Here is a 25,267-nt window from a genome sequence, read left to right as displayed (position 1 = left end):
CCGGGTTATAGTGATGGGTGATTTGAATGCAAAGGTGAGTAATGTGGCAGTTGAGGGAATAATTGGTGTACATGGGGTGTTCAGTGTTGTACATGGAAATGGTGAAGAGCTTGTAGATTTATGTGCTGAAAAAGGACTGGTGACCGGGAATACCTGGTTTAAAAAGAAAGATATACATAAGTATACGTATGTAAGTAGGAGAGATGGCCAGAGAGCATTATTGGATTACGTATCAATTGATAGGCGCGTGAAAGAGAGACTTTTGGGTGTGCTGAGAGGTGCAACTGGAGGGATGTCTGATCATCTTGTGGAGGTGAAGATTTGCAGAGGTTTTCAGAAAAGAAGAGAGAATGTTGGGGTGAAGAGAGTGGTGAGAGTATGTGAGCTTGGGAAGGAGACTTGTGTGAGGAAGTACCAGGAGAGACTGAGTACAGAATGGAAAAAGGTGAGAACAAAGGACATAAGGAGAGAGGGGAGGAATGTAATGTATTTAGGGAAGCAGTGATGGCTTGTGCAAAAGATGCTTCTGGCATAAGAAGCGTGGGAGGTGGGCAGATTAGAAAGGGTAGTGAGTGGTGGGATGAAGAAGTAAGATTATTAGTGAAAGAGAAGAGAGAGGCATCTGAATGATTTTTGCAGGGAAATAATGCAAATAACTGGGAGACGTATAAAAGAAAGAGGCAGGAGGTCAAGAGAAAGGTGCAAGAGGTGAAAAGAGGGCAAATGAGAGTTGGGGTGAGAGAGTATCATTAAATTTTAGGGAGAATAAAAAGCAGTTTTCGAAGGAGGTAAATACAGTGCGTAAGACAAGGGAACAAATGGGAACATCAGTGAAGGGGGTTAATGGGGAGATGATAATAAGTAGTGGGGATGTGAGGAGATGGAATGAGTATTTTGAAGGTCTGTTGAATGTGTTTGATGATAGAGTGGCAGATATAGGGTGTTTTGGTCGAGGTGGTGTGCAAAGTGAGAGGGTTACGGAGAATGATTTGGTAAACAGAGAAGAGGTACTAAAAGCTTTGCGGAAGATGAAAGCCGGCAAGGCAGCGGGTATGGATGGTATTGCAGTGGAATTTATTAAAAAAGGGGGTGACTGTATTGTTGACTGGTTGGTAACTTTATTTACTGTATGTATGACTCATGGTGAGGTGCCTTAGGATTGGCAGAATGCTTGCATAGTGCCATTGTACAAAGGCAAAGGGGATAAAAGTGAGTGCTCAAATTACAGAGGTATAAGTTTGTTGACTATTCCTGGGAAATTATATGGGAGGGTATTGATTGAGAGGGTGAAGGCATGTACAGAGCATCAGATTGGGGAAGAGCAGTGTGGTTTCAGAAGTGGTAGAGGATCTGTGGATCAGGTGTTTGCTTTGAAGAATGTATGTGAGAAATACCTAGAAAAGCAAATGCATTTGTATGTAGCATTTATGGATCTGGAGAAGGCATATGTTAGAGTTGATAGAGATGCTCTGAGGAAGGTATTAAAAATATATGGTGTGGGAGGCAAGTTGTTAGAAGCAGTGAAAAGTTTTTATCGAGGATGTAAGGCATGTGTACGTGTAGGAAGAGAGGAAAGTGATTGGTTCTCAGTGAATGTAGGTTTGCGGCAAGGGTGTGATGTCTCCATGGTTGTTTAATTTGTTTATGGATGGGGTTGTTGGGGAGGTGAATACAAGAGTTTTGGAAAGAGGGGCAAGTATGCAGTCTGTTGTGGATGAGAGAGCTTGGGAAGTGAGTCAGTTGTTGTTCGCTGATGATACAGCGCTGGTGGCTGATTCAGGAGAGAAACTGCAGAAGCTGGTGACTGAGTTTGGTAAAGTGTGTGAAAGAAGAAAGCTGAGAGTAAATGTGAATAAGAGCAAGGTTATTAGATACAGTAGGGTTGAGGGAGAAGTCAATTGGGAGGTAAGTTTGAATGGAGAAAAACTGGAGGAAGTGAAGTGTTTTAGATATCTGGGAGTGGATTTGGCAGCGGATGGAACCATGGAAGCGGAAGTGCATCATAGGGTGGGGGAGGGGGCAAAAGTTCTGGGAGCGTTGAAGAATGTGTGGAAGTCAAGAACATTATCTCGGAAAGCAAAAATGGGTATGTTTGAAGGAATAGTGGTTTCAACAATGTTATATGGTTGCGAGGCATGGGCTATGGATAGAGTTGTGCGCAGGAGGGTGGATGTGCTAAAAAATGAGATGTTTGAGGACAGTATGTTGTGTGAGGTGGTTTGATCAAGTAAGTAATAACATGGTAAGAGAGATGTTTGGTAATAAAAAGAGTGTGGTTAAGAGAGCAGATGAGGGTGTTTTGAAATGGTTTGGTCACATGGAGAGAATGAGTGAGGAAAGATTGACCAAGAGGATATATGTTTCAGAGGCGGAGGGAACGAGGAGACGTGGGAGACCAAATTGGAGGTGGAAAGATGGAGTGAAAAAGATTTTGAGTGATTGGGGCCTGAACATGCAGAGAGGGTGAAAGACGTGCAAGGAATGCAGTGAATTGGAACGATGTGGTATACCAAGGTTGTCGTGCTGTTAATGGATTGAACCAGGGCATGTGAAGCATCTGGGGTAAACCATGGGAAGTTCTGCAGGGCCTGGATGTGGAAAGGGAGCTGTGGTTTCGGTGCATTATTACATGACAGCTAGAGACTGAATTTGAACGAATGTGGCCTTTGTTGTCTTTTCCTAGTGCTACCTTGCGCACACGAGGGGGGAGGGGGTTGTTATTTCATGTGTGGTGGGGTGGCGATAGGAATGAATAAGGGAGACAGTATGAATCATGTACATGTGTATATATGTATGTGTGTGTGTGTGTATATATATATATATGTATTTTTTTTTTTTTTTATACTTTGTCGCTGTCTCCCGCGTTTGCGAGGTAGTGCAAGGAAACAGACGAAAGAAATGGCCCAAACCCCCCCATACACATGTACACACATACGTCCACACACGCAAATATACATACCTACACAGCTTTCCATGGTTTACCCCAGACGCTTCACATGCCTTGATTCAATCCACTGACAGCACGTCAACCCCGGTATACCACATCGCTCCAATTCACTCTATTCCTTGCCCTCCTTTCACCCTCCTGCATGTTCAGGCCCCGATCACACAAAATCTTTTTCACTCCATCTTTCCACCTCCAATTTGGTCTCCCTCTTCTCCTTGCTCCCTCCACCTCCGACACATATATCCTCTTGGTCAATCTTTCCTCACTCATCCTCTCCATGTGCCCAAACCACTTCAAAACACCCTCTTCTGCTCTCTCAACCACGCTCTTTTTATTTCCACACATCTCTCTTACCCTTACGTTACTCACTCGATCAAACCACCTCACACCACACATTGTCCTCAAACATCTCATTTCCAGCACATCCATCCTCCTGCGCACAACTCTATCCATAGCCCACGCCTCGCAACCATACAACATTGTTGGAACCACTATTCCTTCAAACATACCCATTTTTGCTTTCCGAGATAATGTTCTCGACTTCCACACATTCTTCAAGGCCCCCAGAATTTTCGCCCCCTCCCCCACCCTATGATCCACTTCCGCTTCCATGGTTCCATCCACTGCCAGATCCACTCCCAGATATCTAAAACACTTCACTTCCTCCAGTTTTTCTCCATTCAAACTCACCTCCCAATTGACTTGACCCTCAACCCTACTGTACCTAATAAACTTGCTCTTATTCACATTTACTCTTAACTTTCTTCTTCCACACACTTTACCAAACTCAGTCACCAGCTTCTGCAGTTTCTCACATGAATCAGCCACCAGCGCTGTATCATCAGCGAACAACAACTGACTCACTTCCCAAGCTCTCTCATCCCCAACAGACTTCATACTTGCCCCTCTTTCCAAAACTCTTGCATTTACCTCCCTAACAACCCCATCCATAAACAAATTAAACAACCATGGAGATATCACACACCCCTGCCGCAAACCTAATATAGGTATGTATCCCTATATGTATATTTGCGTGTGAGGACGTGTATGCATATACATGTGTATGTGGGTGGGTTGGGCCATTCTTTCATCTGTTTCCTTGCGCTACCTCGCTAACATGGGAGACAGTGACAAAGCAAAATAAATAAATATAAATAAAAAGATCTAACCCCAACCAGATACTACATGGCATTCATTGTACACAATTAGCACTTAACATCATAAAAAGTAAAATCATTCTATATAAATAGTCAATACCTACCAATATAACAACCCGAAAGTTATGATCCAGTATTTCTTTTGCTCTCCGAGATAAGAGGTCATAACTCATGATTACTACCTCAGCTCCATCGAAGTGGTCCCGTCCACTACCAACCACAGTGATGTCAGCCGTATTGACTGATCCCACCCATCGCTCTATTGCATTAGCCCATGAATACCTGTAAAGGAAAATTAGTTCATAAGTCCAGCTACCACAGGAAATGGTGAATAGAATGAAAAAAATATATACATACATATATGTATCCTTTCTACTTATCACTATTATGCTTAATAGCTCTTTCCCTTGTCAGCGAGGCAGTGCCAGTAAAGATATAATGAATGGCCCATCCACTCATATACACATATATATGGGTAAGACTAAAAGAGGATGGAGAGAGATGGGTGATTATTGGTGCATATGCAACGGGGCATGAGAAGAAAGATCATAAGAGGCAAGTGTTTTGGGAGCAGCTGAGAGAGTGTGTTAGTAGTATTGATGCATGAGACCGGGTTATAGTGATGGGTGATGTGAATGCAAAGGTGAGAAATATGGCAGTTGAGGGAATAATTCGTGTACATGGGGTGTTCAGTGTTGTAAATGGAAATGGTGAAGAGGTTGTAGATTTGTGCTGAAAAAAGACTGGTGATTGGGAATACCTGGTTTCAGGAGGTCAAGAGAAAGGTGCAAGAGGTGAAAAAGATGGCAAATGAGAGTTGGGGTGAGAGAGTATCATTAAATTTTAGGGAGAGTAAAAAGATGTTTTGGAAGGAGGTAAATAAAGTGCATTAGACAAGGGAACAAATGGGAACATCAGTGAAGGGGGGTAATGGGGAGGTGATAACAAGTGGTGGTGATGTGAGAAGGAGATGGAGTATTTTCAAGTTTTCTTGAATGTGTTTGACGATAGAGTGGCAGATATAGGGTGTTTTGGTTGAGGTGGTGTGCAAAGTAAGAGGGTTAGGGAGAATGATTTGGTAAACAGAGAAGAGGTACTAAAAGCTGTGGAAGATGAAAGCTGGCAGGGCAGCAGGTTTGGATGGTACTGCAGTGAAATTTATTAAAAAAGGGGGTGACTGTATTGTTGACTGGTTGGGAAGGTTATCTAATGTAAGTATGACTCATGGTGAGGTGCCTGAGGATTGGCGGAGTGCTTGCACAGTGACACTGTACAAAGGCAAAGGGGATAAAGGTGAGTGCTCAAATTACAGAGGTAAAGTTTGTTGACTATTCCTGGGAAATTATATGGGAAGGTATTGATTGAGAGGGTGAAGGCATAAACAGAGCATAAGATTGGGGAAGAGCAGTGTGGTTTCAGAAGTGGTAGAGGATGTGTGGATCAGGTGTTTGCTTTGAAGACTATGTGAGAAATACTTAGAAAAGCAAATGGATTTGTATGTAGCATTTATGGATCTGAAGAAGGCATATGATAGAGGTGATAGAGATGCTCTGTGGAAGGTATTAAGAATATATGGTGTGGGAAGCAAGTTGTTACAAGCAGTGAAAAGTTTTTATCGAGGATGTAAGGCATTTGTATGAGTAAGAAGAGAGGAAAGAGATTGGTTCTGATTGAATGTTGGTTTGCGGCAAGGGTGCATGATGTCTCCATGGTTGTTTAATTTGTTTATAGATGGGGGTGTTAGGGAGGTAAATGCAAGAGTTTTGGAAAGAGGGGCAAGTATGCAGTCTGTTGTGGATGAGAGAGCTTGGGAAGTGAGTCAGTTGTTGTTCGCTGATGATACAGTGCTGGTGGCTGATTCGGGTGAGAAACTGCAGAAGCTGGTGACTGAGTTTGGTGAAGAGTGTGAAAGAAGAAAGCTGAGAGTAAATGTGAATAAGAGCAAGGTTATTAAGAAAAGTAGGGTCGATGGAAGAGTCAACTGGGAGGTAAGTTAGAAAAGAGAAAAACTGGAGGAAATGAAGTGTTTTAGATATGTGGGAGTAGATTTGGCAGCGGATGGAACCATGGAAGTGGAAGTGAATCATAGGGTGGGGGAGGGGGCGAAACTTCTGGGAGCACTGAAAAATGTGTGGAAGTCAAGAATGTTATCTCGGAAAGCAAAAATGGGTGTTTGAAGGAATAGTGGTTCGAACGATGTTATATGGCTGCGAGGCATGGGCTATAGATAGAGTTGTGCAGAGGAGGGTGGATGTGCTGGAAATGAGATGTTTGAGGAGAATATGTGGTGTGAGGTGGTTTGATCGAGTAAGTAATGAAAGGGTGAGAGAAATGTGTGGTAATAAAAAGTGTGTGGTTGAGAGAGCAGAAGAAGGTGTTTTGAAAAGGTTTGGTCACATGGATACCTATACATCACAACGTATACATATATATACACACACAGACATATACATATATACACATGTACATAATTCATACTGTCTGCCTTTATTCATTCCCATCGCCACCCCACCACACATGATATAACAACCCCCTCCCCCTCATGCACGTGAGGTAGTGCTAGGAGGACAACAAAGGCCCCATTCGTTCGCACTCAGTCACTAGCTGTCATGTAATAATGCACCGAAACCACAGCTCCCTTTCCACATCAAAACCCCACAGAACTTTCCATGGTTTACCCCAGACGCTTCACATGCCCTGATTCAATCCACTGACAGCACGTCGACCCCGTTACACCACATCATTCCAATTCACTGTATTCCTTCCACGCCTTTCACCCTCCTGCATGTTTAGGCCCCGATCACTCAAAATCTTTTTCACTCCATCTTTCCACCTCCACTTTGGTCTCCCACTTCTCCTCATTCCCTCCACCTTTGACACATATATCCTCTTGGTCAACCTTTCCTCACTCATTCTCTCCATGTGACCAAACCATTTCAAAACACCCTCTTCTGCTCTCTCAACCACACTCTTTTTATTACCACACATCTCTCTTACCCTTTCATTACTTAATGAAACCACCTCACTCCACATATTGTCCTCAAACATCTCAAACTATTCCTTCAAACATACCCATTTTTGCTTTCTAAGATAATGTTTTTGCCCTCCACACATTTTTTAACACACCCAGAACTTTCAATCCCTCCCCGCCCTGTGACTCACTTCCGCTTCCATGCTTCCATCCGCTGCCAAATCCACTCCTAGATATCTAGAACACTTCACTTCCTCCATTTTTTCTCCATTCAAACTCACCTCCCAGTTGACTTGTCCCTCAACCCAGCTGTACCTAATAACCTTGCTCCTATTCACATTTACTCTCAGATTTCTTCTTTCACACACTTTACCAAACTAAGCCACCGGCTTCTGCAGTTTCTCACCCGAAATCAGCCAACAGTGCTGCATATATCATCAGCGAACAACAACTGACTCACTTCCCAAGCCCTCTCATCCACAATAGACTGTATACTTGCTCCTCTCTCCAAAACACTTGCATTCACCTCCCTAACAACCTCATCCATAAACAAATCAAACAACCATGGAGACATCATGCAACCCTGCTGCAAACCAACATTCACTGAAAACCAATCACTTTTTTCTCTTCCTACTCGTACACATGCCTTACATCCTCGATAAAAAAAAACTTTTCACTGCTTCTAGCAACTTGCCTCCCACACTATACATTCTTAATACCTTCCACAGAGCATCTCTATCAACTCTATCATATGCCTTCTCCAGATCCATAAATGCTACATACAAATCCATTTGCATTTCTAAATTTTTCTCACATACATTCTTCAAAGCAAACATCTGATCCACACATCCTCTTCCACTTCTGAAACCACACTGCTCTTCCTTAATCTGATGCTCTGTACATGCCTTCACCCTTTCAATCAATACCCTCCCATATAATTTCCCAGGAATACTTAACAAACTTATACCTCTGTAATTTGAGCACTCACCTTTATCCCCTTTGCCTTTGTACAATGGCACTATGCATGCATTCCGCCAATCCTTCGGTACCTCACCATGAGTCATACATACTTTAAACAACCTTACCAACCAGTCAACAATACAGTCACCCCCTTTTTTAAATAAATTTCGCTGCAATACCATCCAAAGCCGCTGCCTTGCCAGCTTTCATCTTCCGCAAAGCTTTTACTACCTTTTCTCTGTTTACCAAATCATTCTCCCTAACCCTCTCACTTTGCACACCACCTCGACCAAAACACCCTATATCTGCCACTCAACCATCAAACACATTCAACAAACCTTCAAAATACTCACTCCATCTCCTTCTCACATCACCACTACTTGTTATCACATCCCCATTTGACCTCTTCACTGATGTTCCCATTTGTTCCCTTGTCTTATGCACTTTACTTACCTCCTTCCAAAATATCTTTTTATTCTCCCTAAAATTTAATGATACTCTCTCACTCCAATTCTCATTTGCCCTCTTTTTCACCTCTTGCACCTTTCTCTTGACCTCCTGCCTTTTTCTTTTATACATCTCCCACCCATTTGTATTACTTCCCTGCAAAAATTGTCCAAATGCCTCTCTCTTCTCTTTCACTAATAATCTTACTTCATCCCACCACTCACTTCCCATTCTAATCTGCCCACCTCCCATGCTTCTCATGCCACAAGCATCTTTTGTGCATGCCATCACTGCTTCCCTAAATATATCCCATTCCTCCCCCACTCCCCTTACGTCCTTTGTTCTCACCTCTTTCTATTCTGTACTCAGTCTCTCCTGGCACTTCCTCACACAAGTCTCTTTCCCAAGCTCACTTACTCTCATCACTCTCTTCACCCAAACATTCTCTCTTCTTTTCTGAAAACCTCCACTAATCTTCACCTTTGCCTCCACAAGATAGTGATCAGACATCCCTCCAGTTGCACCTCTCAGCACATTAACATCCAAAAGTCTCTCTGCTTCCCTAAATATATCCCATTCCTCCCCCACTCCTCTTACGTCCTTTGTTCTCACCTCTTTCTATTCTGTACTCAGTCTCTCCTGGCACTTCCTCACACAAGTCTCTTTCCCAAGCTCACTTACTCTCATCACTCTCTTCACCCAAACATTCTCTCTTCTTTTCTGAAAACCTCCACTAATCTTCACCTTTGCCTCCACAAGATAGTGATCAGACATCCCTCCAGTTGCACCTCTCAGCACATTAACATCCAAAAGTCTCTCTTTTGAGCACCTATCAATTAACATGTAATCCAATAAAGCTCTCTGGCCATCTCTCCTACTTACATACATATACTTATGTATATCTCTCTTTTTAAACCATGTATTCCCAATCACCAGTCCTTTTTCAGCACATAAATCTACAAGCTCTTCACCATTTCCATTTACAACACTGAAAACCCCACGTACACCAATTATTCCCTCAACTGCCACATTACTCACCTTTGCATTCAAATCACCCATCACTATAACCCGATCTCATGCATCAAAACTACTAACACACTCACTCAGTTGCTCCCAAAACACTTGCCTCTCATGGTCTTTCTTCTCATGCCAAGGTGCATTTTTTTTTTTTTTTGCTTTGTCGCTGTCTCCCGCGTTTGCAAGGTAGCGCAAGGAAACAGACGAAAGAAATGGCCCAACCCACCCCCTTACACATGTATATACATACGTCCACACACGCAAATATACATACCTACACAGCTTTCCATGGTTTACCCCAGACGCTTCACATGCCCTGATTCAATCCACTGACAGCACATCAACCCCGGTATACCACATCGCTCCAATTCACTCTATTCCTTGCCCTCCTTTCACCCTCCTACATGTTCAGGCCCCGATCACACAAAATCTTTTTCACTCCATCTTTCCACCTCCAATTTGGTCTCCCTCTTCTCCTCGTTCCCTCCACCTCCGACACATATATCCTCTTGGTCAATCTTTCCTCACTCATTCTCTCCATGTGCCCAAACCATTTCAAAACACCCTCTTCTGCTCTCTCAACCACGCTCTTTTTATTTCCACACATCTCTCTTAGTGGTTTTGTTAGTGGTTTTGATGCACGAGACCGGGTCATAGTGATGGGTGATTTGAATGCAAAGGTGAGTAATGTAGCAGTTGAGGGAATAATTGGTATACATGGGGTGTTCGGTGTTGTAAATGGAAATGGTGAAGAGCTTGTAGATTTATGTGCTGAAAAAGGACTGATGATTGGGAATACCTGGTTTAAAAAGCGAGATATACATAAGTATACTTATGTAAGTAGGAGAGATGGCCAGAGAGCGTTATTGGATTACGTGTTAGTTGACAGGCGTGCGAAAGAGAGACTTTTGGATGTTAATGTGCTGAGAGGTGCAACTGGAGGGATGTCTGATCATTATCTTGTGGAGGCTAAGGTGAAGATTTGTATGGGTTTTCAGAAAAGAAGAGTGAATGTTGGGGTGAAGAGGGTGGTGAGAGTAAGTGAGCTTGAGAAGGAGACCTGTGTGAGGAAGTACCAGGAGAGACTGAGTACAGAATGGAAAAAGGTGAGAACAATGGAAGTAAGGGGAGTGGGGGAGGAATGGGATGTATTTAGGGAATCAGTGATGGATTGTGCAAAAGATGCTTGTGGCATGAGAAGAGTGGGAGGTGGGTTGATTAGAAAGAATAGTGAGTGGTGGGATGAAGAAGTAAGAGTATTAGTGAAAGAGAAGAGAGAGGCATTTGGACGATTTTTGCAGGGAAAAAATGCAATTGAGTGGGAGATGTATAAAAGAAAGAGACAGGAGGTCAAGAGAAAGGTGCAAGAGGTGAAAAAAAGGGCAAATGAGAGTTGGGGTGAGAGAGTATCATTAAATTTTAGGGAGAATAAAAAAGATGTTCTGGAAGGAGGTAAATAAAGTGTGTAAGACAAGGGAGGAAATGGGAACTTCAGTGAAGGGCGCAAATGGGGAGGTGATAACAAGTAGTGGTGATGTGAGAAGGAGATGGAGTGAGTATTTTGAAGGTTTGGTGAATGTGTTTGATGATAGAGTGGCAGATATAGGGTGTTTTGGTCGAGGTGGTGTGCAAAGTGAGAGGGTTAGGGAAAATGATTTGGTAAACAGAGAAGAGGTAGTGAAAGCTTTGTGGAAGATGAAAGCCGGCAAGGCAGCAGGTTTGGATGGTATTGCAGTGGAATTTATTAAAAAAGGGGGTGACTGTATTGTTGACTGGTTGGTAAGGTTATTTAATGTATGTATGACTCATGGTGAGGTGCCTGAGGATTGGCGGAATGCGTGCATAGTGCCATTGTACAAAGGCAAAGGGGATAAGAGTGAGTGCTCAAATTACAGAGGTATAAGTTTGTTGACTATTCCTGGGAAATTATATGGGAGGGTATTGATTGAGAGGGTGAAGGCATGTACAGAGCATCAGACTGGGGAAGAGCAGTGTGGTTTCAGAAGTGGTAGAGGATGTGTGGATCAGGTGTTTGCTTTGAAGAATGTATGTGAGAAATACTTAGAAAAGCAAATGGATTTGTATGTAGCATTTATGGATCTGGAGAAGGCATATGATAGAGTTGATAGAGATGCTCTGTGGAAGGTATTAAGAATATATGGTGTGGGAGGAAAATTGTTAGAAGCAGTGAAAAGTTTTTATCGAGGATGTAAGGCATGTGTACGTGTAGGAAGAGAGGAAAGTGATTGGTTCTCAGTGAATGTAGGTTTGCGGCATGGGTGTGTGATGTCTCCATGGTTGTTTAATTTGTTTATGGATGGGGTTGTTAGGGAGGTAAATGCAAGAGTTTTGGAAAGAGGGGCAAGTATGAAGTCTGTTGGGGATGAGAGAGCTTGGGAAGTGAGTCAGTTGTTGTTCGCTGATGATACAGCGCTGGTGGCTGATTCATGTGAGAAACTGCAGAAGCTGGTGACTGAGTTTGGAAAAGTGTGTGGAAGAAGAAAGTTAAGAGTAAATGTGAATAAGAGCAAGGTTATTAGGTACAGTAGGGTTGAGGGTCAAGTCAATTGGGAGGTGAGTTTGAATGGAGAAAAACTGGAGGAAGTGAAGTGTTTTAGATATCTGGGAGTGGATCTGGCAGCGGATGGAACCATGGAAGCGGAAGTGGATCATAGGGTGGGGGAGGGGGCGAAAATCCTGGGGGCCTTGAAGAATGTGTGGAAGTCGAGAACATTATCTCGGAAAGCAAAAATGGGTATGTTTGAAGGAATAGTGGTTCCAACAATGTTGTATGGTTGCGAGGCGTGGGCTATGGATAGAGTTGTGCGCAGGAGGATGGATGTGCTGGAAATGAGATGTTTGAGGACAATGTGTGGTGTGAGGTGGTTTGATCGAGTGAGTAACGTAAGGGTAAGAGAGATGTGTGGAAATAAAAAGAGCGTGGTTGAGAGAGCAGAAGAGGGTGTTTTGAAGTGGTTTGGGCACATGGAGAGGATGAGTGAGGAAAGATTGACCAAGAGGATATATGTGTCGGAGGTGGAGGGAACAAGGAGAAGAGGGAGACCAAATTGGAGGTGGAAAGATGGAGTGAAAAAGATTTTGTGTGATCGGGGCCTGAACATGCAGGAGGGTGAAAGGAGGGCAAGGAATAGAGTGAATTGGAGCGATGTGGTATACCGGGGTTGACGTGCTGTCAGTGAATTGAAGCAAGGCATGTGAAGCGTCTGGGGTAAACCATGGAAAGCTGTGTAGGTATGTATATTTGCGTGTGTGGACGTATGTATATACATGTGTATGGGGGGGGGGTTGGGCCATTTCTTTCGTCTGTTTCCTTGCGCTACCTCGCAAACGCGGGAGACAGCGACAAAGTATAATAAAAAAAAAATACTCTCTTACCCTTACGTTACTTACTCGATCAAACCACCTCACACCACACATTGTCCTCAAACATCTCATTTCCAGCACATCCATCCTCCTGCGCACAACTCTATCCATAGCCCACGCCTCGCAACCATACAACATTGTTGGAACCACTATTCCTTCAAACATACCCATTTTTGCTTTCCGAGATAATGTTCTCGACTTCCACACATTCTTCAAGGCTCCCAGAATTTTCGCCCCCCTCCCCCACCCTATGATCCAATTCCGCTTCCATGGTTCCATCCGCTGCCAGATCCACTCCCAGATATCTAAAACACTTCACTTCCTCCAGTTTTTCTCCATTCAAACTCACCTCCCAATTGACTTGATCCTCAACCCTACTGTACCTAATAACCTTGCTCTTATTCACTTATGCACCAATAATCACCCATCTCTCTCCATCAACTTTCAGTTTTAACCATATCAATCTACAGTTTACTTTCTTATACTCTATCACATACTCCCATCACTCCTGTTTCAGTAGTGTTACTCCTTCCCTTGCTCTTGTCCTCTCACTAACCCCTGACTTTACTCCCAAGACATTCCCACACCACTCTTCCCCTTTACCCTTGAGCTTTGTTTCACTCAGAGCCAAAACATCCAGGTTCCCTTCCTCAAACATACTACCTATCTCTCCTTTTTTCTCATCTTGGTTATATCCACACACACTTAGACACCCCAATCTGAGCCTTCGAGGAGGATGAGCACTCCCCGCGTGACTCCTTCTGTTTCCCCTTTAGAAAGTTCAAATACAAGGAGGGGAGGGTTTCTAGCCCCCCACATCCATCCCCTTTAGTCGCCTTCTACGACACGGGAGGAATGCATGGGAAGTATTCTTTATCCCCTATATATATGAATATATGATCTCCCTTAAACTCACAAAGATGGATGTCCCCTGAGACCAATCATCTCTTCTGTTAATTCCTCTGGTTATAAATCATACAAATGGTTAGCTAAACACCTTAGCAATGTTCATAGAAAAATCTCTCCATTGCATGTCATTAATGGCTTAATTTTTTGTAAACAAGGCTGGGAACATAAATTTGCCTGAACATAAACTCATTAGTTCTGATGTGAATTCAATTTCACTAAAGTCCCTATTGATGAATATATCACATATCTAAGGAGGAAATTATTTAATCTCAGTCTTGCCTTAACTGTGCCCATAAAAACTTTCACTGAGTTAATACAGCTTTGTTGTTCTGATAATGTTTTCGAACTTGATAAAAAAAATTTCTGTAGACAGAAATTTGTTCTTGCCATAGAAAGTCCACTCAGCCCTATACTCAGTAAATCATTCATGGAATACTTTGAGACTGAAATTCTAACTACAATCAATAGTCATCCATAAATCTGGTTTAAATATGTCGATGATGTGTGGTCCTTATGACCATCTTCCCAAGACTGTGATATTTTCTTTAATAAATTAAATAGCATTCACCCCACCATCAAATTCATGAATGCCATTTCTTGATGTGTTGATGACTAGGGAATCTGATCACTTGTTCTGCAAGATCTACAAGAAACCTACTAACTCTAAGAGATTACTTATTTATCTATATATTCTACTTTGTCGCTGTCTCCAACGTTAGCAAGTTAGCGCAACGAAACAGACGAAAGGATGGCCCAACCCACCCACATACACATGTATATACATACATGTCCACACACACAAATATACATACCCATACATCTCAACATATACATATATATACACACAGACATATACATATATACACATGTACATAATTCATACTGTCTGCCTTTATTCATTCCCATCGCCACCCCGCCACACATGAAATAACAACCCCCTCCCCCCGCATGTGCGTGAAGTAGAGCTAGGAAAAGGCAACAAAGGCCACATTCGTTCACACTCATTCTCTAGCTGTCATGTGTAATGCACCGAAACCACAGCTCCCTTTCCACATCCAGGCCCCACAGAACTTTCCATGGTCAGAGGTGGAGGAAACGAGAAGTGGGAGACCAAATTGGAGGTGGACAGATGGAGTGAAAAAGATTTTGAAAGATCGGGGCCTGAACATGCAGGAGGGTGAAAGGCGTGCAAGGAATAAATTGGAACGATGTGGTATACCAGGGTCGATATACTGTCAATGGATTGAACCAAGGCATGTGACTCTGACTATATTAATTATTTTTCAGTCCATGATTCTTCTGTAAAAATGTCTGTAGTTATGTCTATGGTTTTAAGAGCATTATGGAGCATTACGGATATGTGATCCCATAAGTCTGGTAGATGAATGTAGTCATATAAGATATATCTAGGCATTATGTTATCCTCGGTAGATGAATGTAGTCATATAAGATGTATCTTTAAGCATTATGTTATCCTGAGGGGTTTGTGAATAAGGGTTACTGGAAAGTTAGGAAGATATTTTATGCATCTCGTAACAAAAATGTGAAAAATGATGATGGGTCTAAATGTTTAGTGTTGTCATATTCTCCTAATTTAGCTAATGTAAGACAGATACTAATGTAGCCTTCCAATAACATTATCAGTATGACCTTAATTAAAAGTAGGCCAAATTATCCAAAAATTGGAAGCATTTACGCCATTAAATGTAAGTCATGTAAAGATGTATACATTGGCCAGACTGGTAAACCAGTAACTGAGAGATGCTACTGACACCATCATTCAGTACGCAGGGATGATTGCTAAACACTGTCATGAAAACAACCACCCTGTGGACCTTAACAAACCAGTCATAGTGTACACCTCTTTTGATCATGCTACCTGTAACGTCAGTGAATCTGTCTTAATTGCTAATACTAAGAACATTAATATGTCTCCAGGTAACTTTAAAGGACATCCTATTATCAACTAAATCATAACGAAAGAATTATCAAGAAATGAAAACAAGAAAAATAGTTGAACACACATCTTGTTACCCAAGCAAATACCACCCCCTAACACACACACACACACACACACACACACACACACACACACACTCCAAAACCATAAGGAACCCCCACTTTTCCTTTAACAGTCTGGCCAGTGTGTAGTTAAGAATGGCTGAGAGATGGAATTTTTGTGGTGGTGTTGGGATTTAGAAAACTTTATGAATCTTATGCACCTGATGAGGTGGTCTGTCACCACATAACATGTGCTGCATGTATAGAAAAATTATATGTTAAGTAAAATTATCTGATCTACTGAATTGCGATTTCACTTTCATATATATGTACATCAACATATCATAATAATCAGTGTGGAATGGATCTCATGGAATGAAAGGAAAAAGAGTAACAGAAAAACATACAATCATTTTCACCAATCAAGAATTACTTCCATGAGAAAAATGTACATCAAAGATTTGAAAGCAAGATACTGATTTTCACAGCAAGCAGTGTTCATATTTTTAAATCTAAAATTTGATCAACAATTTTCATTGCACGGAAAATGACTACTGACCGGACAGATGATGGTGTCACTACAAGCATTGGCCACTCTTTCCTGTAGTAGGCTGCAACACCCAGGGCTTGGATAGTTTTGCCGAGACCCATATCATCTGCAAACATTACCCGTCCACCACGACTTATACCAAAACTGAAAATGTGGAAAAATATATGCTTGGGTAAGGCAGATGGCTGACAAAAAATAGCTTATTTTCATGAGCTTAGCACAAATACAAGAAACAAAATCACATTACATCAATATACCTGACTTAATATCTCTAAAAAAAATACATAAAAGAAAAAATGATACATTTACAGGGTTACTGTTAAGCTAAATGTGACAGGGATCAAACCTGAATTCCCTTCACTAGTTTACATCATAACCACTGTCTAAAATGCAAACAAAAATGGAAGCATGTGTGGTAATAAAAGGAGTGTGGTTCAAAGATCAGAATAGGGTGTATTGAAACAGTTTGGTCACATGGAGAGAATGAGTGTGGAAAGATTGACAAAGAGGATAAATGTGTCAGAGGTGGAGGGAATAAGGAAAATGGGAGACCAATTTGAGGGTGGAAGGATGGAAAGAAAAATATTTTGAGTGCTTGGGGCCTGAATATACAGGAGGGTGAAAGGTGTGTAGGATTAGAGTGAGTTGGAATGATGTGGTATACCGGAGTCGACGTCCTGTTGATGGATTGAATCAGAGCATGTGAAGCGTCTGGGGTGAACCATGGAAAGTTTTGTGGGGCCTGGATGTGGAAAGGGAGCTGTGGTTTAGGTGCATTACACATGACAGCTAGAGACTGATTCTGAACAAATGTGGCCTCTGTTCTCTTTTCCTAGTGCTACCTCATGCAAACGCGGGGGGAGGGGGTGCCATTTCATGTGTGGCGGGGTGGCGACAAGAATGGATAAAGGCAGCAAGTATGAATAGGTATATGTGTATATATTTATATGTCTACGTATGTATATGTATGTATACGTTAAAATGTATACATATGTATATTTGCATGTGTGGGTGTTTATGTACACAAATGTGTATGTGGGTAGGTTGGTCCATTCTTTTGTCTGTTTACTTGCGCTAACTTGCAAATGTAGGAGACAGCAAATACGTATAATAATTTATTTATTTTATTTATTTTGCTTAGTCGCTGTCTCCCGCGTTAGCGAGGTACCGCAAGGAAACAGACGAAAGAATGGCCCAACCCACCCACATACACATGTATATACATACACGTCCACACACGCAAATATACATACCTATATATCTCAATGTACACATATATATACACACACAGACATATACATATATACACATGTACATAATTCATACTGTCTGCCTTTATTCATTCCCATCGCCACCCCGCCACACATGGAATAACAGCCCCCTCCCCCCTCATGTGTGCGAGGTAGCGCTAGGAAAAGACAACAAAGGCCCCATTCGTTCACACTCAGTCTCTAGCTGTCATGTAATAATGCACCGAAACCACAGCTCCCTTTCCACATCAAAACCCCACACAACTTTCCATGGTTTAGCCCAGACGCTTAAAATGCCCTGGTTCAATCCATTGACAGCACGTCGACCCCGGTATACCACATCGTTCCAATTCACTCTATTCCTTACACACCTTTCACCCTCCTGCATGTTCAGGCCCTGATCACTCAAAATCTTTTTCACTCTATCTTTCCACCTCCAATTTGGTCTCCCACTTCTCCTCATTCCCTCCACCTCTGACACACATATCCCCTTTGTCAATCTTTCCTCACTCATTCTCTCCATGTGACCAAACCATTTCAAAACACCCTCTTCTGCTCTCTCAACTAAACTCTTTTTATTTCCACACATCTCTCTTACCCTTACATTACTTACTCGACCAAACCACCTCACACCACATATTGTCCTCAAACATCTCATTTCCAGCACATCCACCCTCCTGCGCACAACTCTATCCATAGCCCAAGTCTCGCAACCATACAACATAGTTGGAACCACTATTCCTTCAAACATACCCATTCTTGCTTTCTGAGACAATGTTCTCGACTTCCAAACATTCTTCAAGGCTCCCAGAACTTTCGCCCTCTCCCCCACCCTATGATCCACTTCCGCTTCCATGGTTCCATCCGCTGCCAGATCCACTCCCAGATATCTAAAACACTTTACTTCCTCCAGTTTTTCTCCATTCAAACTTACCTCCCAATTGACTTGACCCTCAACCCTACTGTACCTAATAACCTTGCTCTTATTCACATTTACTCTTAACTTTCTTCTTTCACACACTTTACCAAACTCAGTCACCAGCTTCTGCAGTTTCTCACATGAATCAGCCACCAACGCTGTATCATCAGCGAACAACAAATGACTCACTTCCCAGGCTCTCTCATCCACAACAGACTGCATACTTGCCCCTCTTTCCAAAACTCTTGCATTCACCTCCCTAACAACCCCATCCATAAACAAATTAAACAACCATGGAGACATCACACATCCCTGCCACAAACCTACATTCACAGAGAACCAATCACTTTCATCTCTTCCTACACGTACACATGCCTTCCATCCTCGATAAAAACTTTTCACTGCTTCTAACAACTTGCCTCCCACACCATATATTCCTAATACCTTCCACAGAGCATCTCTATCAACTCTATCATATGCCTTCTCCAGATCCATAAATGCTACATACAAATCCATTTGCTTTTCTAAGTATTTCTCACATACATTCTTCAAAGCAAACACCTGATCCACACATCCTCTACCACTTCTGAAACAACACTGCTCTTCCCCAACCTGATGCTCTGTACATGCCTTCACCCTCTCAATCAATACCCTCCTATATAATTTACCAGGAATACTCAACAAACTTATACCTCTGTAATTTAAGCACTCACTCTTATCCCCTTCGCCTTTGTACAATGGCACTATACAAGCATTTCGCCAATCCTCAGGCACCTCATCATGAATCAAACATACATTAAATAACCTTACCAACCAGTCAACAATACAGTCACCCCCTTTTTTAATAGATTCCACTGCAATACCATCCAAACCTGCTGCCTTGCCGCAAAGCTTTAACTACTTCTTCTCTGTTTACCAAATCATTTTCTCTAACCTTCTCACTTTGCACACCACCTCGACCAAAGCACCCTATATCTGCCACTCTATCATCAAACACATTCAACAAACCTTCAAAATACTCACTCCATCTCCTTCTCACATCACCACTACTTCTTATCACATCCCCATTAACCCCCTTCACTGAAGTTTCCATTTGCTCCCTTGTCTTATGCACTTTATTTATCTCCTTCCAAAACATCTTTTTATTTTCCCTAAAATCTAATGATACTCTCTAACCCCAACTCTCATTTGCCCTCTTTTTCACCTCTTGCACCTTTCTCTTGACCTCCTGCCTCTTTCTTTTATGCATTTCCCAGTCATTTGCATTTTTTCCCTGCAAAAATCGTCCAAATGCCTCTTTCTTCTCTTTCACTAATAATCTTACTTCTTCATCCCACCACTCACTACCCTTTCTAATCAACCCACCTCCCACGCTTCTCATGCCACAACCATCTTTTGCGCAAGCCATCACTGCTTCCCTAAATACATTACATTCCTCCCCCACTCCCCTTACCTCCTTTGTTCTCACCTTTTTCCATTCTGTACTCAGTCTCTCCTGGTACTTCCTCACACAAGTCTCCTTCCCAAGCTCACTTACTCTCACCACTCTCTTCACCCCAACATTCTCTCTTCTTTTCTGAAAACTCCTACAAATCTTCACCTCTCAACCACACTCACTTTATTACCACACATCTATTTTACCCTTACATTACTTATTCGATCAAACCACCTCACACCACATATTGTCCTTAAACATCTCATTTCCAGCACATCCACCCTTCTGCACACAAATCTATCCATAGCCCACGCCTCGCAACCATAAAACATTGTTGGAACCACTATTCCGTCAAACATACCCAATTTTGCTTTCCGAGATAATGTTCTGGCATTCCACACATTCTTCAACGCTCCCAGAACTTTCGTCCCGTCTCCCACCCTGTGACTCACTTCTGCTTCCATGGTTTCATCCGCTGCCAAATCCACTCCCACATATCTAAAACACTTAACTTCCTCCAGTTTTTCTCCATTCAAACTTACCTCCCAATTGACTTGTCCCTCAGTCCTACTGTACCTAATAACCTTGCTCTTATTCACATTTACTCTCAGCTCTCTTCTTTTACACACTTTACCAAACTCAGTCACCAGCTTCTGCAGTTTCTCACACGCATCAGCCACCAGTACTGTATAATCAGCAAACAACTGACTGACTCACTTCCCAAGCTCTCTCATCCACAACAGACTGCATACTTGCCCCTCTTTCCAAAAGTCTTGCATTCACCTCCCTAACAACCCCATCCATAAATAAATTAAACAACCATGGAGACATCACACACCCCTGCCGCAAACCTACATTCACTGAGAACCAATCACTTTCCTCTCTTCCTACACGTACACATGCCTTACATCCTCGATAAAAACTTTTCACTGCTTCTTAAAACTTGCCTCCCACACCATATATTCTTAATACCTTCCACAGAGCATCTCTATCAACTCTATCATATGCCTTCTCCAGATCTATGAATGTTACATACAAATCCATTTGCTTTTCTAAGTATTTCTCACATACATTCTTCAAAGCAAATACCTGATCCACACATCCTCTACCACTTCTGAAACCACACTGCTCTTCCCCAATATGATGCTCTGTACATGCCTTCACCCTCTCAATCAATACCCTCCCATATAATTTCCCAGGAATGCTCAACAAACTTTTCTTTTCTTTCTTTCAAACTATTCACCATTTCCCGCATTAGCGAGGTAGTGTTAAGAACAGATGACTGGGCCTTTGAGGGACTACCCTCACCTGGCCCAATTCTCTGTTCCTTCTTTTGGAAAATTAAAAAAAAATGAGAGGGGAGGATTTCCAGCCCCCCGCTCCCTCCCCTTTTAGTCGCCTTCTACGACACGCAGGGAATACGTGGGAAGTATTCTTGCTCCCCTATCTCTGTAATTTGAGCACTCACTTTTATCCCCTGCACCTTTGTACAATGGCACTATGCAAGCATTCTGCCAATCCTCAGGCACCTCAACATGAGTCATACATACATTAAATAACCTTGCCAACCAGTCAACAATATAGTCACCCCCTTTTTTAATAAATTCCACAGCAATACCATCCAAACCTGATGCCTTGCCGGCTTTCATTTTCCGCAAAGCTTTTACTACCTCTTCTCTGTTTACCAAAACATTCTCCCTAATCCTCTCACTTTGCACACCACCTCAACCAAAACACCCTATATCTGCCACTCTATCATCAAACACATTCAACAAACCTTCAAAATACTCACTCCATCTCTTTCTCACATCACCACTCCTCGTTATCACCTCCCCATTAGCCCCTTTCATTGAAGTTTCCATTTGTTCTCTGGTCTTACGCACTTTAGTTACCTCCTTCCAAAACATCTTTTTATTCTCCCTAAAATCTAATGATACTCTCTCACCCCAACTCTCATTTGCCCTCTTTTTCACCTCTTGCACCTTTCTCTTGACCTCCTGCTTCTTTCTTTTATACATGTCCCAGTCATTTGCATTATTTCCATGCAAAAATTGTCCAAATGCCCCTCTCCTCTCTTTCACTAATAATCTTACTTCTTCATCCCACCACTCACTACCCTTTCTAACCTGCCTACCTCCCATGCTTCTCATGCACAAGCATCTTTTGCACAAGCCATCACTGCTTCCCTAAATACATCCCATTCCTCCCTCACTCCCCTTGCCTCCTTTGTTCTCACCTTTTTCCATTCTGTACTCAGTCTCTCCTGGTACTTCCTCACACAAGTCTCCTTTCCAAGCTCACTTACTCTCACCACTCTCTTCACTCCAACATTCTCTCTTCTTTTCTGAAAAACTCTATAAATCTTTACCTTCGCCTCCAGAAGACAATGATCAGACATCCCTCCAGTTGCATCTCTCAGCACATTAGCATCCAAAAGTCTCTCTTTCGTGCACCTATCAATTAGGGGATAGGGGAGAAAAAAATACTTCCCACACATTCCTCACATGTCATAGAAGGCGACTAAAGGGGATGGGATCGGGGGGCTAGAAACCCTCTCCTCTGTGTATTTTAACTTTCTAAAAGGGGAAACAGAAGAAGGAGTCACGTGAGAAGTGCTCATCCTCCTCGAAGGCTCAGATTGGGGTGTCTAAATGTGTGAGAATGTAACCAAGATGAGAAAAAAAAGAGATAGGTAGTATGTTTGAGGGAAGGAACCTGGATGTGTTGGCTCTGAGTGAAAGGAAGCTCAAGGATAAAGGGAAAGAGTGGTTTGGGAATGTCTTGGGAGTAAAGTCAGGGGTTAGTGAGACGACATGAGCAAGGGAAGGAGTAGCACTACTCCTGAAACAGGAGTGGTGGGAGTATGTGGTAGAGTGTAAGAAAGTAAACTCTAGATTGATATGGGTAAAACTAAAAGTGGATGGAGAGAGATGGGTGGTTATTGGTGCATATGTACCTGGGCATGAGAAGAAAGATCATGAGAGGCAAGTGTTTTGGGAGCAGCTGAGTGAGTGTGTTAGTAGTTTTGATGCACAAGACTGGGTTATAGTGATGGGTGATTTGAATGCAAAGGTGAGTAATGTGGCAGTTGAAGGAATAATTGGTGTATATGGGGTGGTCAGTGTTGTAAATGCTAATCATGAAGAGCTTGTAGATTTACGTGCTGAAAAAGGACTGGTGATTGGGGATACCTGGTTTAAAAAGGGAGATATACATAAGTATATGTATGTAAGTAGGAGAGACGGCCAGAGAGCATTACTGGATATATATATATATTTTATTCATATCTATTATACTTTGCCGCTGTCTCCCGCGTTAGCGAGGTAGCGCAAGGAAACAGACGAGAGAATGGCCCAACCCACCCACATACACACGTATATATATATATATATACACGTCCACACACACACATATACATACCTATACATATCAACGTATACATATATACACACACACAGACATATCCACATATACACATGCACATAATTCATACTGTCTGCCCTTATTCATTCCAATCGCCATCCCACCACACATGAAATAACAGCCCCCTCCCCACGCATGTGCATGAAGTAGCGCTAGGAAAAGACAACAAAGGCCCCATTCATTCACACTCAGTCTCTAGCTGTCATGTATAATGCACAGAAACCACAGCTCCCTTTCCACATCCAGGCCCCACAAAACTTTCCATGGTTTACCCCAGACGCTTCACATGTCCTCGTTCAATCCAATGACAGCACATCGACCCCAGTATATCACATCGATCCAATTCACTCTATTCCTTGCACACCTTTCACCCTCCTGCATGTTCAGGCCCCGATCACTCATAAACTTTTTCACTCCATCTTTCCACCTCAAATTTGGTCTCCCACTTCTCCTCGTTCCCTCCACATCTGACACATATATCCTCTTGGTCAATCTTTCCTCACTCATTCTCTCCATGTGACCAAACCATTTCAAAACACCCTCTTCTGCTCTCTGAACCACACTCTATTTTTATTACCACACATCTCTCTTACCCTGTCATTACTTACTCGATCAAACCACTTCACACCACATATTTTCCTCAAACATCTCATTTCCAGCACATCCACCCTCCTCCACACAACTCTATCTATAGCCCACGCCTCACAACCATATATCATTTTTGGAACCACTATTCCTTCAAACATACCCATTTTTTCTTTCCAAGATAACGTTCTCGACTTCCACACATTCTTCAACGCTCCCAGAACTTTCGCCCCCTCCCCCACCCTATGATTCACTTCCGCTTCCAAGGTTCCATCCACTGCCAAATCCACTCCCAGATATCTAAAACACTTCACTTCCTCCAGTTTTTCTCCATTCAAACTTACCTCCCAATTGACTTGTCCCTCAACCCTACTGTACCTAATAACCTTGCTCTTATTCACATTTACTCTCAGCTTTCTTCTTCACACACTTTATCAAACTCAGTCACCAGCTTCTGCATATTTACTAAATGGCGTCCTAGCTTTGTCTCTTCGATGTACTTCAAATGACTTATATTTCTCTCGTGTCTTCCCTGATGATGTGATTATTACATGAAAGTGCACTTGGGAACTTGTCATGTTTCATTTTCCCCGTGGACTCATAGGAATATATATATAAATATATATATATATATATATATATATATATATATATATATATATATATATATATATATATATAAAGAGTGTGGTTGAGAAAGCAGAGGAGGGTGTGCTGAAATGGCAAGGATATACAGAGAGAATGAGAGAGAGAAGGTTGACAAAGAGGAAATATGTCAGGGGTGGAGGGGACAAGAAGCGGGAGACCAAATTGGAGGTGGAAGGATGGAGTGAAAATGATTTGAGCGATTGGGGCCTGAACATACAAGAGGGTGAAAGGCGTGCAAGGAATAGAGTGAATTGGAACAATGTGGTATAACAGGGTTGATGTGCTGTCAATGGACTGAACTAGGGCATGTGAAATATCCTGGGTAAACCATAGAAAGGTCTGTGGGCCTTGGATGTGGATAGGGAGCTGTGGTTTCAGTGCATTACACATGATAGATAGAGACTGGGTGTGAACGAATGTGACCTTTTTTGTCAGTTTCCTGGAGCTACCTTGCTGAAGCAGGAGGTAGCGATGCTGTTTCCTGTGGGGCGAGGTAGCACCAGGAATGGATGAAAGCAAGCAAGACCTTTCCACGTTAACCGCTAGGTGATCACAGCCTGGCTGTTAGCATTCCGAACTACAACACAAAAGGTCCTAAGTTCAAATCCTGGCTGACAGAGGGTATTATGTGTTCATTTACAATGTATTAGACCAACTTTGGAAG

The 25,267-nt window shown here is 42.4% G+C and overlaps 1 protein-coding gene across 1 annotated transcript in view; it reads right to left on the bottom strand.

The window, feature by feature from the left end:
- LOC139765735 (SWI/SNF-related matrix-associated actin-dependent regulator of chromatin subfamily A-like protein 1) overlaps positions 1 to 25,267 on the bottom strand; it is a 280,919-nt gene that overhangs the window by 91,414 nt on the left and 164,238 nt on the right. The window contains exons 4-5 of the mRNA XM_071693552.1: positions 16,353 to 16,487; positions 4,209 to 4,386 (exon numbers count right to left, since the gene is read on the bottom strand). Of these exons, the coding sequence (XP_071549653.1) occupies positions 4,209 to 4,386; positions 16,353 to 16,487 (313 nt within the window). The remainder of the gene's footprint in view (positions 1 to 4,208; positions 4,387 to 16,352; positions 16,488 to 25,267) is intronic.

Source organism: Panulirus ornatus, chromosome 55 (genome assembly GCF_036320965.1).
Source record: "Panulirus ornatus isolate Po-2019 chromosome 55, ASM3632096v1, whole genome shotgun sequence".
Lineage (NCBI taxonomy): Eukaryota > Metazoa > Arthropoda > Malacostraca > Decapoda > Palinuridae > Panulirus > Panulirus ornatus.
Note: the sequence above shows the minus strand (reverse complement) of the source record. Positions and strands in the feature narration are given on the sequence as shown.